Source organism: Manihot esculenta, mitochondrion (genome assembly GCF_001659605.2).
Source record: "Manihot esculenta mitochondrion, complete genome".
Lineage (NCBI taxonomy): Eukaryota > Viridiplantae > Streptophyta > Magnoliopsida > Malpighiales > Euphorbiaceae > Manihot > Manihot esculenta.
In genome coordinates this window covers 230,001-242,500 of record NC_045136.1, presented here as the reverse complement: position 1 = coordinate 242,500, position 12,500 = coordinate 230,001, and the positions used below count along the sequence as shown (strand labels likewise).

At 43.8% G+C, this 12,500-nt stretch overlaps 1 protein-coding gene.

Moving 5' to 3' along the window:
• Positions 1-350, top strand: nad2 (NADH dehydrogenase subunit 2; one part of a trans-spliced gene, as the record gives it; the window's edge cuts it). Coding sequence (YP_009709912.1) covers positions 162-350 — 189 coding nt within the window.
• Between the last annotated feature and the right edge of the window lie 12,150 nt (positions 351-12,500).

The following is a 12,500-nucleotide window of genomic DNA, read 5'->3' as shown; positions in this document are numbered from 1 at the left end:
AGCTGTGTATTGTAAGTGATCCGAACCTGCCCGGAGCGAGCCCCCCATAGAGGCAAGTGAAGTTGGTGAGCCGTATGATGGGCAACTATCTCTTGCGGTTCGGAGAGGACTCAGCTGTTAGTTAGTACCCCCTTGGTTTCGGGGTGGACTCTTTCACTCTATTTTATTATATACGCTTAGCGAAAAGAATGTTTTTTGATACACCTAGGACATGGATTCTATATGAACCAATGGATCGTAACAAGTCGTTACTACTAGCAATGACTTCCTCTTTCATTACTTCATCCTTTCTATATCCCTCTCCCTTGTTCTCAGTTACTCATCAAATGGCACTCAGTTCATATCTTTAAGTTCGATCATTGACAAGGTTCAAAGAAAGGGTGGGCCATTGATAAAGAATCGATTTCAAACCACAATGCTAGCAGATGGCGGGCCTCCGCTTTTCTTTTCATTAATGAAACCTGCCAGTCATTATGGACTCAAATCAAAAGGACAAAAAATTAGGATTATTCAGGCGTTTGCCTCTTTGTTCAAAAGAAAAAAAAGACGGGGTTTTTGCAAAAAATGCAATTTGAAATTCACTGTCCGAAGGAAAAGATGTGTGCAACAGAAAATGACGGGGTTTTTGCAAAAGTCTCAATTTGAAATTCACTGTCCGAAGGAAAAGATGTGTGCAACCATTTTTCACGGGAAAATGCATTTTTTGCAGTTTGAAATGAACTTACCGAAGGGAAATCCACTTGCAACCATTTTTCACGGGAAAATGAAAAAAATGAAGTTTGAAATTCCATTTATTACCTCTTTTCTTCTGATTCTGCCTGACTGCACAGGAAGACCCAGACCAGACTTCCATTTTCACTTGAAACTGAAGCTGCCTTTACGGGCTTCTTATGAAAATGGAATTGTAGTACCTGAGTTCTCTATTTGACGTGGACTTTTCCTTAGACACTGAAATTGGGCTAACTCCTAGCTCCCTCTTACCCTAATTACTACAGCTATGACTCACTCATTCTCTGACTAATGATCGGATCGATTGAGCTATTGCCTATGCAAGCTTAGTAGACCTATCTAATGGGATTCTCTCTCTCTCTTTGAAGAAAACTGACCGAAGGCACAGGCACATGGAACACAGCAAATAAGCAAGCCTTTCGATCTCCTCCTCAACGGGAGGACAGCGCAGCTGTCTACGTTTCCTTTTCTGACCCTTCTTTTTTTTGTTTGAGCTTTCAACCAATTAGAATCATCAATCATCTTTTTTACTTTTATTTTACTAAGCCGTTCTTTGTGTGGACCTCTTCTTAAGACTCCGCTGGGGCATATAAGGGTTGAAGAAAAGGGGATTCTCCATTCAATTCTCTTGTGCTCAACCGCCTTACTCGTAATTGTTATGAACATAGTTTTCCTCTCCTTAATAACTAGGAGTTCTCCAAAGCGGCTTCGTACTCGTTATACTCAATTGTGATTTGATGCTTCTTAATCAGCTCGGCCCAGTCTTCGTGGCAAGGCGTACCTATCTTCACAGCCTCGTCTTGGTGAACTTATAACCTAAAGAATATAGGAAAACAACAATAAACAAACTTGAGTTCTTCGGTCATGAGTATAAATCCTATTATAATAAGCCTATTTGATCTACTTTACGATTCCATCAAGCGATGCTACCTGAAACCCCTTCCTATTGAGTGCGAGACCCGGACTATCCACATCGGATCGCAAGGTTTTACACTAAGGCTGGCTGTCAACGAAGAAGAAAGAGCACGACAGAAAGCATGGACGAACCAAAAAGGCTTAGAGCACGCAACAGGCAAGCAGGGAGAAATGGCATGGAAGAAGACAGCACACGGGGGAAGGAACGAGAGGAGTTATTGAAAGAGCATGACCAAAAGGCGGGCAGAGTCGTAGGCAGGGAGGTGAATAGATCCATTCTTTCCTCTTCATATACCTGACGGAATCTACCTTTCGGAGAATAAAGATCTAAGAAGGTACCTTTCACCTCCAAAGGGTGACTTTCCATTCAGTCTAATGCATCTTTTTTTCTCTTGAGAAACCAAAGGAACCAGAAGATCCACCAAGGTAGACTTTAACCTAGACACTTCGCACGTCAGTTTCGGGAAAGTATATAAGCTTCCCGCGCTCATCTGCATTTCCTAAGCAATTGATAAGAGATTTCAGGCAGTCTAAGGCTAGTCCTACTTACATCGAGTGTGAGAAAGCACTTTTAAAAAGTTTCTGTAGCAAGTTAGATCAGTAAGTGTGAAAGAGGAGCGCCTTTTAAAGATCTAAAAAAGTAAAGAAAGTTAGGAATATGAGACAAGACGCAAGCGGTTTAGCTGAGTTCAGAAATTACAATAAGTTATTTGAGTCAGTCTGTGCCAGCAAGTTCTTTTTGGCAAGCTGGTTATCATATTCTAATTCTATCTTCTCCGATCACGGATTGGAAACATCTTCTGGTATTGATTCCGCCGAATAAGAATATGAATCCTCAAAAAACCTTTTTGTCTCGTACCCAAGATCCCCGCCAGTTTTAATTGAATCTTCAGACCTTGTCTCATAACATAAGATTGCCTCTTCATTTGAATGACTCCTTTCCAACCTCGGCCATGCTTTTGTTCTTATTATTCTGTGGCTGATTACTCTTCTCCTTGGTGCCTAGCGAAAGCGAGTTCTTCCTTTTCTTCTTCATGTGCACAAGCCCTTCTTATATATGCAACCACTTGTCTTCCTGGATAAAGTAGCCCAAGTAAGGCAGCAAGAGGAAGAAGAGGCTCTACCATTAAGTCAGTTGCTTTCACTAGCAGCCTTTATCCCTGCCCCTATGTACTTGTAGGCTAAAAGGGGTAATCGGCTTGATGGACATCTTCCTCTTTTGATTCAATTGCGAAAACTGCGGATTCTGTAACAGCTGCAGATTAGTCGAAAACATCTGCCCGTGGGTATCTTTACTATTGATTAATCCTTTCTTATCTCGTATATTGACTAGAGGCATATTCGATTGCAGTTCCTTCTTTCAAAATGGGCATATTAGTTAATCAGGTTAATCTCGAACAGCGTAGTCGATACATGAATCCTCTTCAAAGACTAGAAGCAAGCTAGTCTTCGCAAGACGGTTTACTTCACCAACGAACGGGGTTCGCCTCAAGCCGCCGCCATTAGGTTAATTACGTCACACGTTAGTGGACTGGCCCATGACCTCAACGCATAGGCCGGCCGAGCCGTGACCCATCGATAGATTGACCACCTATTTAGGTTCGAGACTGGGCGGAGTCTTAGGTCCGATGCGTACGCGAAGTACCTGGTGTGCCAATCGGATGACGAACTGATTGAATGGCCCTTAAAGGGGACGCTTGGGGGGGAATCGGCTCCTCAACCAAAAGGATATTCCTGGCGGGCGGTCTCAGTCCAAGCCTTTTCTTCGATATGCCTCTGTTAGGGGCATAGTGTAGTTGGTTTTTTCAGGGCGTTTAAGCCGCCTTCTTCCCCTTATCTCGATCTCTGAGATAGTTCTCCTATTCAACTAGAGAGAGAGACCTGTTCTTTAGTGGTCACCCTGTTATCTATGTGCAAGCCGAACTACTGCCCTAAAGAAAGACCTTTGGCCTATGCTATGGAGAAGGGTTAACTAATTATGTATATAAGCAGTCAAACAAGATCGGATGGAATCTAGCCTGACAAGCAGGCAATGGTAGGTTCTATTCACCTACCTCGATCTATTCTATATTCTATGGTGAGTAAAGCGCGTCTTGCGAGTCAAGAGAGGGATCGGATCAAGATTCCGTGGGCCCGCAAAACCTTCACGCGCACCGACGCGCCTAGGAAGGCAACCTGTTCGACGTCAGGACCAATCTCTCAACTTGATTAGCGATCCGCGCTTGGAAGCAAAGTAGCTATAGCTTGCTGTACTTCGCGCGCAAGAAGAGCGATCGAAAAACTGGAGGCCCCAGTGAGCCTACTGCAATGGCACCGAAATGGGGTCTGTGGGACGAGAACCCTACACCAGCTGAGATCCTTTCGTGCGCACGGCGTACCGAAAGCCATTAGCAACTTTGTGACGGGGGCGGCCATGGATTAACTAAAAAGATTAAATAGCTATCATAAAAAAGCATGAATTGAACGTCTCTAGCTTTAAAAACCCTTGTTTTTCGCCGATATAATAGCGCGATAGAAGCCCTAAACTAGCTAAGCTGTACGTACGCAATAGCGCGGGAAGAGCCCCTACCCTATAGTTTGAAACTAGCTCTGAATCAAAGAAGCTAGCATAGCATAGCGAAAAGATGCTCAACCATTTCTCAAGACTATATAACTAATCAATGATACACTCACTGGTAACGAACAGCAGGAATCGAATAAAAAAAATTCACAATAAGTATGCCAATCCACCGGTGAAGATAAAGGCACATCCTGAGAAAGAAACTCTAAATAAAATCTCGACCAAGGGCCATAGAAGTGCGCTTTTAAAGCGCATTAATCAGGCGGTGAAGTGAAGGTCACAGGGGCTATGAGACCCGATTAAGCGTAGGAATTAGTGCTGGAAGCCCTAATAGTAAGCAGAAAATGAAAAGTAGCTCCAAGCTTATTCATAAGCTCAAGATAGCCAAGATGGATGGAGTAGGGCTAGTCTAAGACAAGACAGACCGGTCTCTATTCTCCTGCTCGCGTTTACAAGGGTTCCCACTCACTCTATTGAGTTACAGCCCTTGTTGGGTTCTGCAAGGAAGCATCTCGATAGGTCCGCAACCTGCGCTGTGGTTGATGCCCCGCCCGAACCCGAAGGCATCATCATATTGGGTTCGACCCCAAAAGTGAGAAGAGCTTTCACCGTCAAAAATAGGGCCAAGACCATACCACCCGAGAAGCCCATCTTTAGCAAAGAGCTATAGACGGACCGGCCCACCACAGAGATCCCTCCCCTTTCCAAAAAGTACAAAAATAGGTCCATCGAACCTATTTTTAGACAAAGAAAGTAGCATATCCCTAGGAAAAAAAACCAATCGACATTAAGCATTTTTTTTAACATAAAATCGGACTTTTTTTTCAGACTTTGAAGATTGAAAATCGGGCTTTGAAGCAGACTTGAAAAACTTTCTTTTTTCAACAGTTGGCTCACTTATTGGCTTTGGCCGAAAGCAAGAAATCGACATTCTCAAGTTCACCAATTGAACAAGTCCGGCATATCGTCGCAAAGTAGTATGCTCAAGTGGACTCCACCTAATGGACGGATACAGAGATAGTATCCAGAAAGATCTTGGGATTACATTCGTAAAACCAAATATCATATCTTTAGCAGTCGCAAAAGAGGGGACGGTGTATATGGGGCTCAAAGGAAGTACACAAGTCATCCTTTGAAGCTAAGCACTTTTCATCTTTTGTAGGAAAATCCCCTTCTCTAGTCTTGGGAAATTGAGCGACCCATCCACATAAGCACAAGATTTCTTTTCCCGAGCAAATCATTCTTCATCGCATAAGCCCATGACAAGTCATTTCCAAATGCTTCTTTCAGAAGAGCACGGGAAAAGCCTATGGAATCCATTGTACTAAGACCCGAAAGATCATCCAAGGACTGAAAATCGGGACTAAAAACTAGTCAAGAAGGCTTAACTCAAGCAATCACTCAAGAGAAGAAAGGATTTTCGCTATTCCCAACGGCCGGCTTTATTGCGGCCTGCTCATGATTGGTGTATGGAAGTTCTTAAGCTCATCCCTATGGATGGGACTTTTCATCTGCATAAAGCCTCTGAAGCGATTACGTCGTATTGATAAATTGTTTAGTTACGATTTTTCTTCTGCGACCGATCGCTTCCCGCTTAATGTGCAGAGTATCATAGTTTCATGTATATGAAGTCGCAATGGCCTGGTTTGTTTCTGGTCTTGTGCCAGTTGATGTGGCGGGGACGAGGCGAAGTGGAAAAGTAATGGGCTAATAGAAAGGGAAGGTACGCTTAGGGGCGGGACAGATGGACGCTGAGGCAGATATTGCATCCTTTGTCTTAAAAGAAGATTCGTAGAAGCCTGGAAGCAGCAAATCATCGGTAAAGTGATTCCCTCTCCCATGGCAGTCGACTGTTAATTCTCGACGTCTTGTTTGGTAAACGGGATGTTTACCCAGGCGCCGTAGTCTTGCCTAACAATATCGCTCTGTTCACTTCCCAGCTTCAAGCCATCTTCATTATTCGAGACACAGTTATCAAGAAGCTCTCCCTTTCATTCCTAAGCTCCGGTCCTCCGCGGACCCCGCTCTCTATCGCCTTGCGTATGAACGGGTAGCCTGCTACACCACCGCCCCATACTTATCCCAATCGCCGTATGAGAACACTACACCGCCCGTATTTACTATCGTTTTTTGTTTTAACGATCAGTAGCTCAGTGCTAGACATCACTAGCGATATGCCGGGGGCATCGCACAACTTCGTTGAAGGCAGAGCTTGAAGTCACCGCCTTCGTAAACACACTACTCTCAACGGTTGAAGGCCAATCGAAAGCTTCATCGTATAGGCAGACCCATCATATTCAGCATGTCCGTGCCATCGCCTTCTGACGGACTATTCCCCGACAGAAAATCCCCTTTCCTTATTCTTGGTTCTGCCTAAGTAGCCATTCTGAGTAGAAGTACGAACATGGCAAACAGAAATAGAAACGGAAAGGGCTGGCTATCGACTACTATCCGGCTTCAATAGTAGAAGGTAGCTGCCTAGGGGACAGGTTCTTCGGGTCCTCCCTCGCAGAACCGGCTTTGCAGCAACGGCCCTGAATATTTCGCGATGGGGGCTGGAAAGGATCAATAGCAAAAGCGGGCCATGGATGAGAGATCATAGACCAAAGACTAGTTCGGAGTAGATCGAAGGATTTGCTGCTTTCTGAGTATTAAAATATATGATAAAACACCATTTATGTCCTACTTTTGGAACTCTGGTTTGCTCTTCATCTTGCTTGAGAAAGGATCTTACGTCGATCAGGTTTCCGGCCCGCAGACCCCATTTCGGAGCCATAGTAGCGGGCTCATTGGTCCCACGCCTTCTCGATGCCAATCTCGCACTTGACACAAAGGCAATAAACACTTGGCTTTCCGAAAAGAGTCAGAAAGGATCGTAGGCAAACGGTGACCGGCCACGAAGGCTCTTTGGGCGCAGCTTTCTTGATCCACTTTCTGAGTCATTTTCAAAAAGACAGTGAACCAGATGATTTTCTATCTTGTACAAAGGTACACTGAACACCAAACCAATCTCGACAAATAAAGAGAACTACAAAAGCAATCAAGCAACTCGCACACCTTTCATCTACCTCTCTTGCTTCTCTTATGTCTTATGAAATTCATAGTTAGAGGGAAAGAGAACTCCCAAGGCGTGACCCATTCTATTATATGATAAGATCCTATCTTACTATTCTATTGGATTAACTGTCCTTCTCTCTTCGATGCCATCTTACCTTATGATTTATGATATGTCATTTGTCCGAAAGCCTAAACCGTCTAAGGTATGAAGTTACTTTCCAAAGATCAATCCCTTTCCTGATGCCTACGTAGAAGTGCAGTTGCTATTAAGGAAGGAAGATGTGCCATTAGTTAGACAAGAAAATTTCACATTCATTCACTTTCGAATAAGCACGAAGACCTAACTAAAAAGAAAGAATAGATATCTAGGACTCTAAAAGAGATCATAGATGGAACGACTCCGCCCGAGGCGACAATGAGAATGATGCATCCTTGATGGTTCGAAGATGTTTTGCTGCTTTCATTTCCCCGCTGCCCCATGCACTAAAGTTACTTCCGATCTTGAAAATGAAAACTTTAACCAATGACCGATTTCTTGAGACGATAGACGGAATTTCTTGAAAAGAGTAAAGAATTTGAGATCTTTAAGAGGTTAAGATCTTAAGATCTGTAGCAATTCTGACTTCTATACTAACTATCTATTTCACTCTCTATGTGGTCGTAGTTTCCCGTATTCTCCGACAGGGATATTGATTTGATATGTATTAGCCCCAAGCCCTCTCTCCGATCCATGTCGGCGTATGCATCATGCATACTATTACTAAGTGAAAGGGGGACTCTTTACTTTTTGTCTTTCTTCATAGCATAAGAAAAACGAGCATCCATTTCGGAGAACCAGCACGTTGTCTTACTTTTGCTTTCCTTTCGATTTCGATCTAAATCCTGGAAAAAAGGGCTTTCATTCAATACGATATTCTTTCTCGAAAACTCAGAAACCAAGAAGTCTTTTCGAGATGCTACCTGAACGGCTACCTAAGTTCTTATTAGAACAAGGCAATAAGCCCATGACTTAAAGACTTTGTTTTCCTATTAGGACTTCAGATGCATTCTTATAACGCCCATCTTATGGATCGGTAAACCCAGTATGCCCTGCCTACTAAAAAGTAAAACCAGTACACTGGTCGGTTGAAGAAGAAGAAGGCACTTTCGTGCTACTAGCTTACTAAGCTTCTTTCCCTCTATCTCCACGAAAAGTACAAGTAACTCCAGACGCTTTCTCATTAGCTCATTGGATTCGTCTTATATAATTCGGATTGGAAACTAATCGTCATACTGGTTGGCCCCGGGCGGAGCTAGATTTTTTTGTAACAAAGGGCTCCTGAGGTGCTAGCCGCCCTCTCGGGCTACACTTATACAGCCAGGCCAAACATAGTGTGATTCGCCTAGCTGGGTGATACCTTTTGGAATAGATTCCACCCAGACTTACTAGAATGCCACTTATTTCCTTTAAGGGGGTGAGCTAGGTCTTACAATACACAGTGTTGACCGCTCCTCAATTCTGACTTTCGACGGGAACAAGGAACGATTGCAGCGATCACACCAAGGTCTTCCGTCGGATAGGGGCAGGCATTTTTCTCCATTAAAGTAAGGGGCTTTACTATACGTTATTTCGCCTTCGATTGGCTTTGTGTCATGTGTCAAGCCGACTTTCTTATTATCCTAGCTTAGCTGGAAAGATCATTCTCTATCTCGTTCCATGGATGGGCAAGAAATGCTCGGAAGTTCTCATCTTGATTCTAAGAACTATATAGAATGACGGAATCATTTCACTGAGAATTATCGTATAGAACGAAGTTCTCTTTTTATGAACTTTTGAAAGACAGGAAATCCCCAGTCTTCCCTTTTTCCTTCCGGCCCACCAGGAGCTTAGCGAGGAGATTGGTCTAACATGGCTAGTTGCTTGTACTTGAATCGAGATTCAGTTTTTTGAAAAAAAGAGAAGATCGAAAGTTCGGTGTTGATACTTTGAAAGAAAGAGTCCCAGATTGGTTAGCTGCTTTAGAACCTCAGCTTTGAGGAACTCCAGTCGTGTGATTTCCCCTATCTGGATCTCTTTTTGATTTTGAAAGGTTACTTCAAGCCTCCTCTCCTTATTCGAGAAGAAATTGACAAATTCGAGGGATGCGCTCAATCAGAGATTCCTTTCTCTGGTAAGAGACCTAAAGTTTAGCAACCAGCAGGTAGGTAGATAGTGAAGTTTCTGGAGGTAGTGAATCTACTTCGTCCACATTGAGCTCCCCTCCGAGCCCATCTTCCAGTTGGAAAGAGTGAGAGTGCGTGGGATCGTGTGATCTATTCTCATAACTACAATCTCCGACTGGTCAGCAGGAAGGTGTAACCGCGACGTCTTCCTAAAAGCATAAAGTGAGAGGCATAAGCTTTCCCTTTCGGAGAGCTTTATAGCATTTCTTTTATCGAGTAAGGAGAGGTGGGAAGAGTAGTTGAGCTTGAAGACTAAGAATGAGATCCAAGGGTGAAGAAAAGGAATGCTACAGAGACCCGAGGGAACCTATCCTATCAACTTCGAATTCTATGATTCCCAGTTCGTCTGTCAGCTTTTCTCGTTCTGAACTCCACTTTTTGGATTTGAGGAAGGGCTGAAGGTAACTTAAAATCCTTTTCCGACTATTCTTCTTGGTTGTGATCGACCCCGCGTTACTTATTCGAAAATGCGCTATATCCAATTCTTTTATATACCCACATGGGATCCTCCCTGAAACTCTTGCCTACCATAGTGGCTTAGACGACGCCACACTTTCTTAATAAGCTTTCTAGCTGCCAGCCATATTGGGAACCCTGAAGTTACCTAACTCTCCCAAGGCCAAGAAGAGAAGTGCTTACCCACTGGAAGACAAGAAGAGCTAGCATCTCTCTTTCCTAAGGCATAAGGCAAAAGAGCTGCATCCAGGCCGGTGGACTCAACACTTTGCTTAAGAAGATGCTCTTTACAAAGCTAAGTACTCTTCACCAAGGTACCCTCACTCGAGTACGCAACCTCACTGGCTTCGGTCTCTTGATCAACCCTTTCATCAAGTGATGTTCCAGCCTCTTTTCATGTACACTGGCTAACAACATTGGACGATTGGTTTTTCGAGAACGAGAATCGGTTGAATTGAGAAAGGCTTTTCTACTACAGCTTTGTTGCTTCGGTTTAGCAGTCCGCGTTAGCAAGCAGTCCAACTATGGCTATGGGAGGATCCCTTATGCTACTGTTTTCGGTAGTACGCCTAGAAGAACCAATATGTTTTTCCTAAGTCCCTAAGCTAAGAGTGAAAAGGTACTGGTACAAACATCTTAGCCTCTCAAAAGAGATGTGCGAACGCTAGTCCTGACTTGAGTAGTCATCAATAGAAAGAGCTAGGCGGTACAACAAAAACATAAAGGAATGCTTAGATTCACTCTGGTATACGCTCCAAAGCCAAGCTTTACGAAAGAAAGAGTCCAGGGATCGGAAGGAAATTTTTATGCCTCACACAGGCAACTTCGCTAGGCTCAGCAGATAAGACGGGATTGAACTAAGAGAACGGCTATTCCTATCATCAAGAAAGTCGGCTCCATCAATGAATTACTTTCCCCTAACATTGCTATTCTTAAATACCTCAAAGAGCATCCTTTAAAGCGGGGTCCGCCTCAGGGCGATAAGAATCCTTATTATATAAAGCATAAAGAGCTACTCATTCAAATTGAAGGGATCGGTGTAGAACTCAACCTCTAGCCTCGTGCGTATGCGTATAAAATAAGGAAACGAAACTCAGCAACTACTTTTAAGAATTAGCTGCGGATGCAGGTGCGTATGAATAGTGAAAGAGTCAGGAAGTTAGACGGGAGAAGGCTCCTTGGTATGAAAGCTGGTAGTGAATTTCACTCTGTACCGAGACGGTATACCCAAGTGGATCTATATGTGTACCAACCATCCATCTGAAAATGGAAATTCGAGACTGTCTGAGCTGTCTGATCGAGAATAGGATTTTAAGTTACCTTCGTGCTTAAGGGCGGGAAACAAGGGCTTTCTCTTTCTCTTTCCCTCCTTCTCTCACCCGGAGAACATAGGCTATTCTCTTAATAGAACCTATCAATGCGCTATTCTTCGGACAAGAACTCGGTTCAACAGCCAATGCCTTATTCCTCTTCCCCCATGGGAAGAGAGCTTCAAACAGCAGGATAGGGTGTCTGGTGCAAGTGGACAATTCAATCAATCTGACATTCAATCTTCTTAACCTAAAAAGCCAACTCGAGGGTTGAAAGTAGTGACGATTGCCGAATTCCCTTCTTCGGGTGGCAAGCCAGGAGCATACTTTCCCTAAATCAAATGGAGAAGGTAACTTAAACTCCTGGTGAATCTGAAGCCTGTTGTCGCTTTGAAGACGTGCGTTCTTCTTTTTTTTCTTTTCACGCAAGCTGATGAGCTGCACCAATGGGACTTTATAGCTAACTGAAGGGAAGTAAACCGAAGGACTAATTTGAGCTTTTCTTTACATACAAGCTCTTTCGTCGAGATTTGATTGATGAACCTACCCGTGGTAAGCACCTACCTTAGTATCAGTAAAACGAAGAAATCCATTCATCAATGGCGCAGCAGAGGGCATAGGTTAAGATCTTACCAGGTACAGCACAGCAGGGTCAGGGTCGGGAAGACATAAGGAAGAAGGCAGATTGAACAGGTAGACGGACTGGTATTGGTGGAGGCTATAAGCCTATTCTATTAAAGTAGAGTCCCAAGGCAACTCTACAAAAAGGTGGGAAGCTGGACATTCGAGCATTCGAGACGGAGACTCAGTCCACTTCCACTCTACAAAAGAAGAAGAACCAATCTCAGTTGCAACCGCAAACAAAGAAGTTACCGGTCAAAGGAGTGTCATCGTAAGGGTGGATGGTGATCCAGTCCCAAAAGAAAGGCCTGGCCTGTTTGTTAGGGAAAGAGTAAGGGAGCTAGGTTCCTTAGTGAAGTAAACCGAAGTATCTAAAGGGCTGCCTCTACCTTGAAGACAGATTGAAGCTCTATCTTTCAAACTTTCAAAGTCTCAACCGCCTTTAGCTTTAAACCAGGGCTTTTTCGTACTACCAGGGTGGGAATGAGAAGCTGTTCCCCCGTCTGATAACTCTGCTATTTAGAAAAGGGAGGGAGGAAGAAGGAGTTTAGCCCGGTGAAGCTCTTCTTCTGAAGACCGGTTTTAGTGGGCAGATTTTTCTCCTACTCGAGTGAAGGGTGGTACTGTCTTCTAATTCATAGCGATTCTTT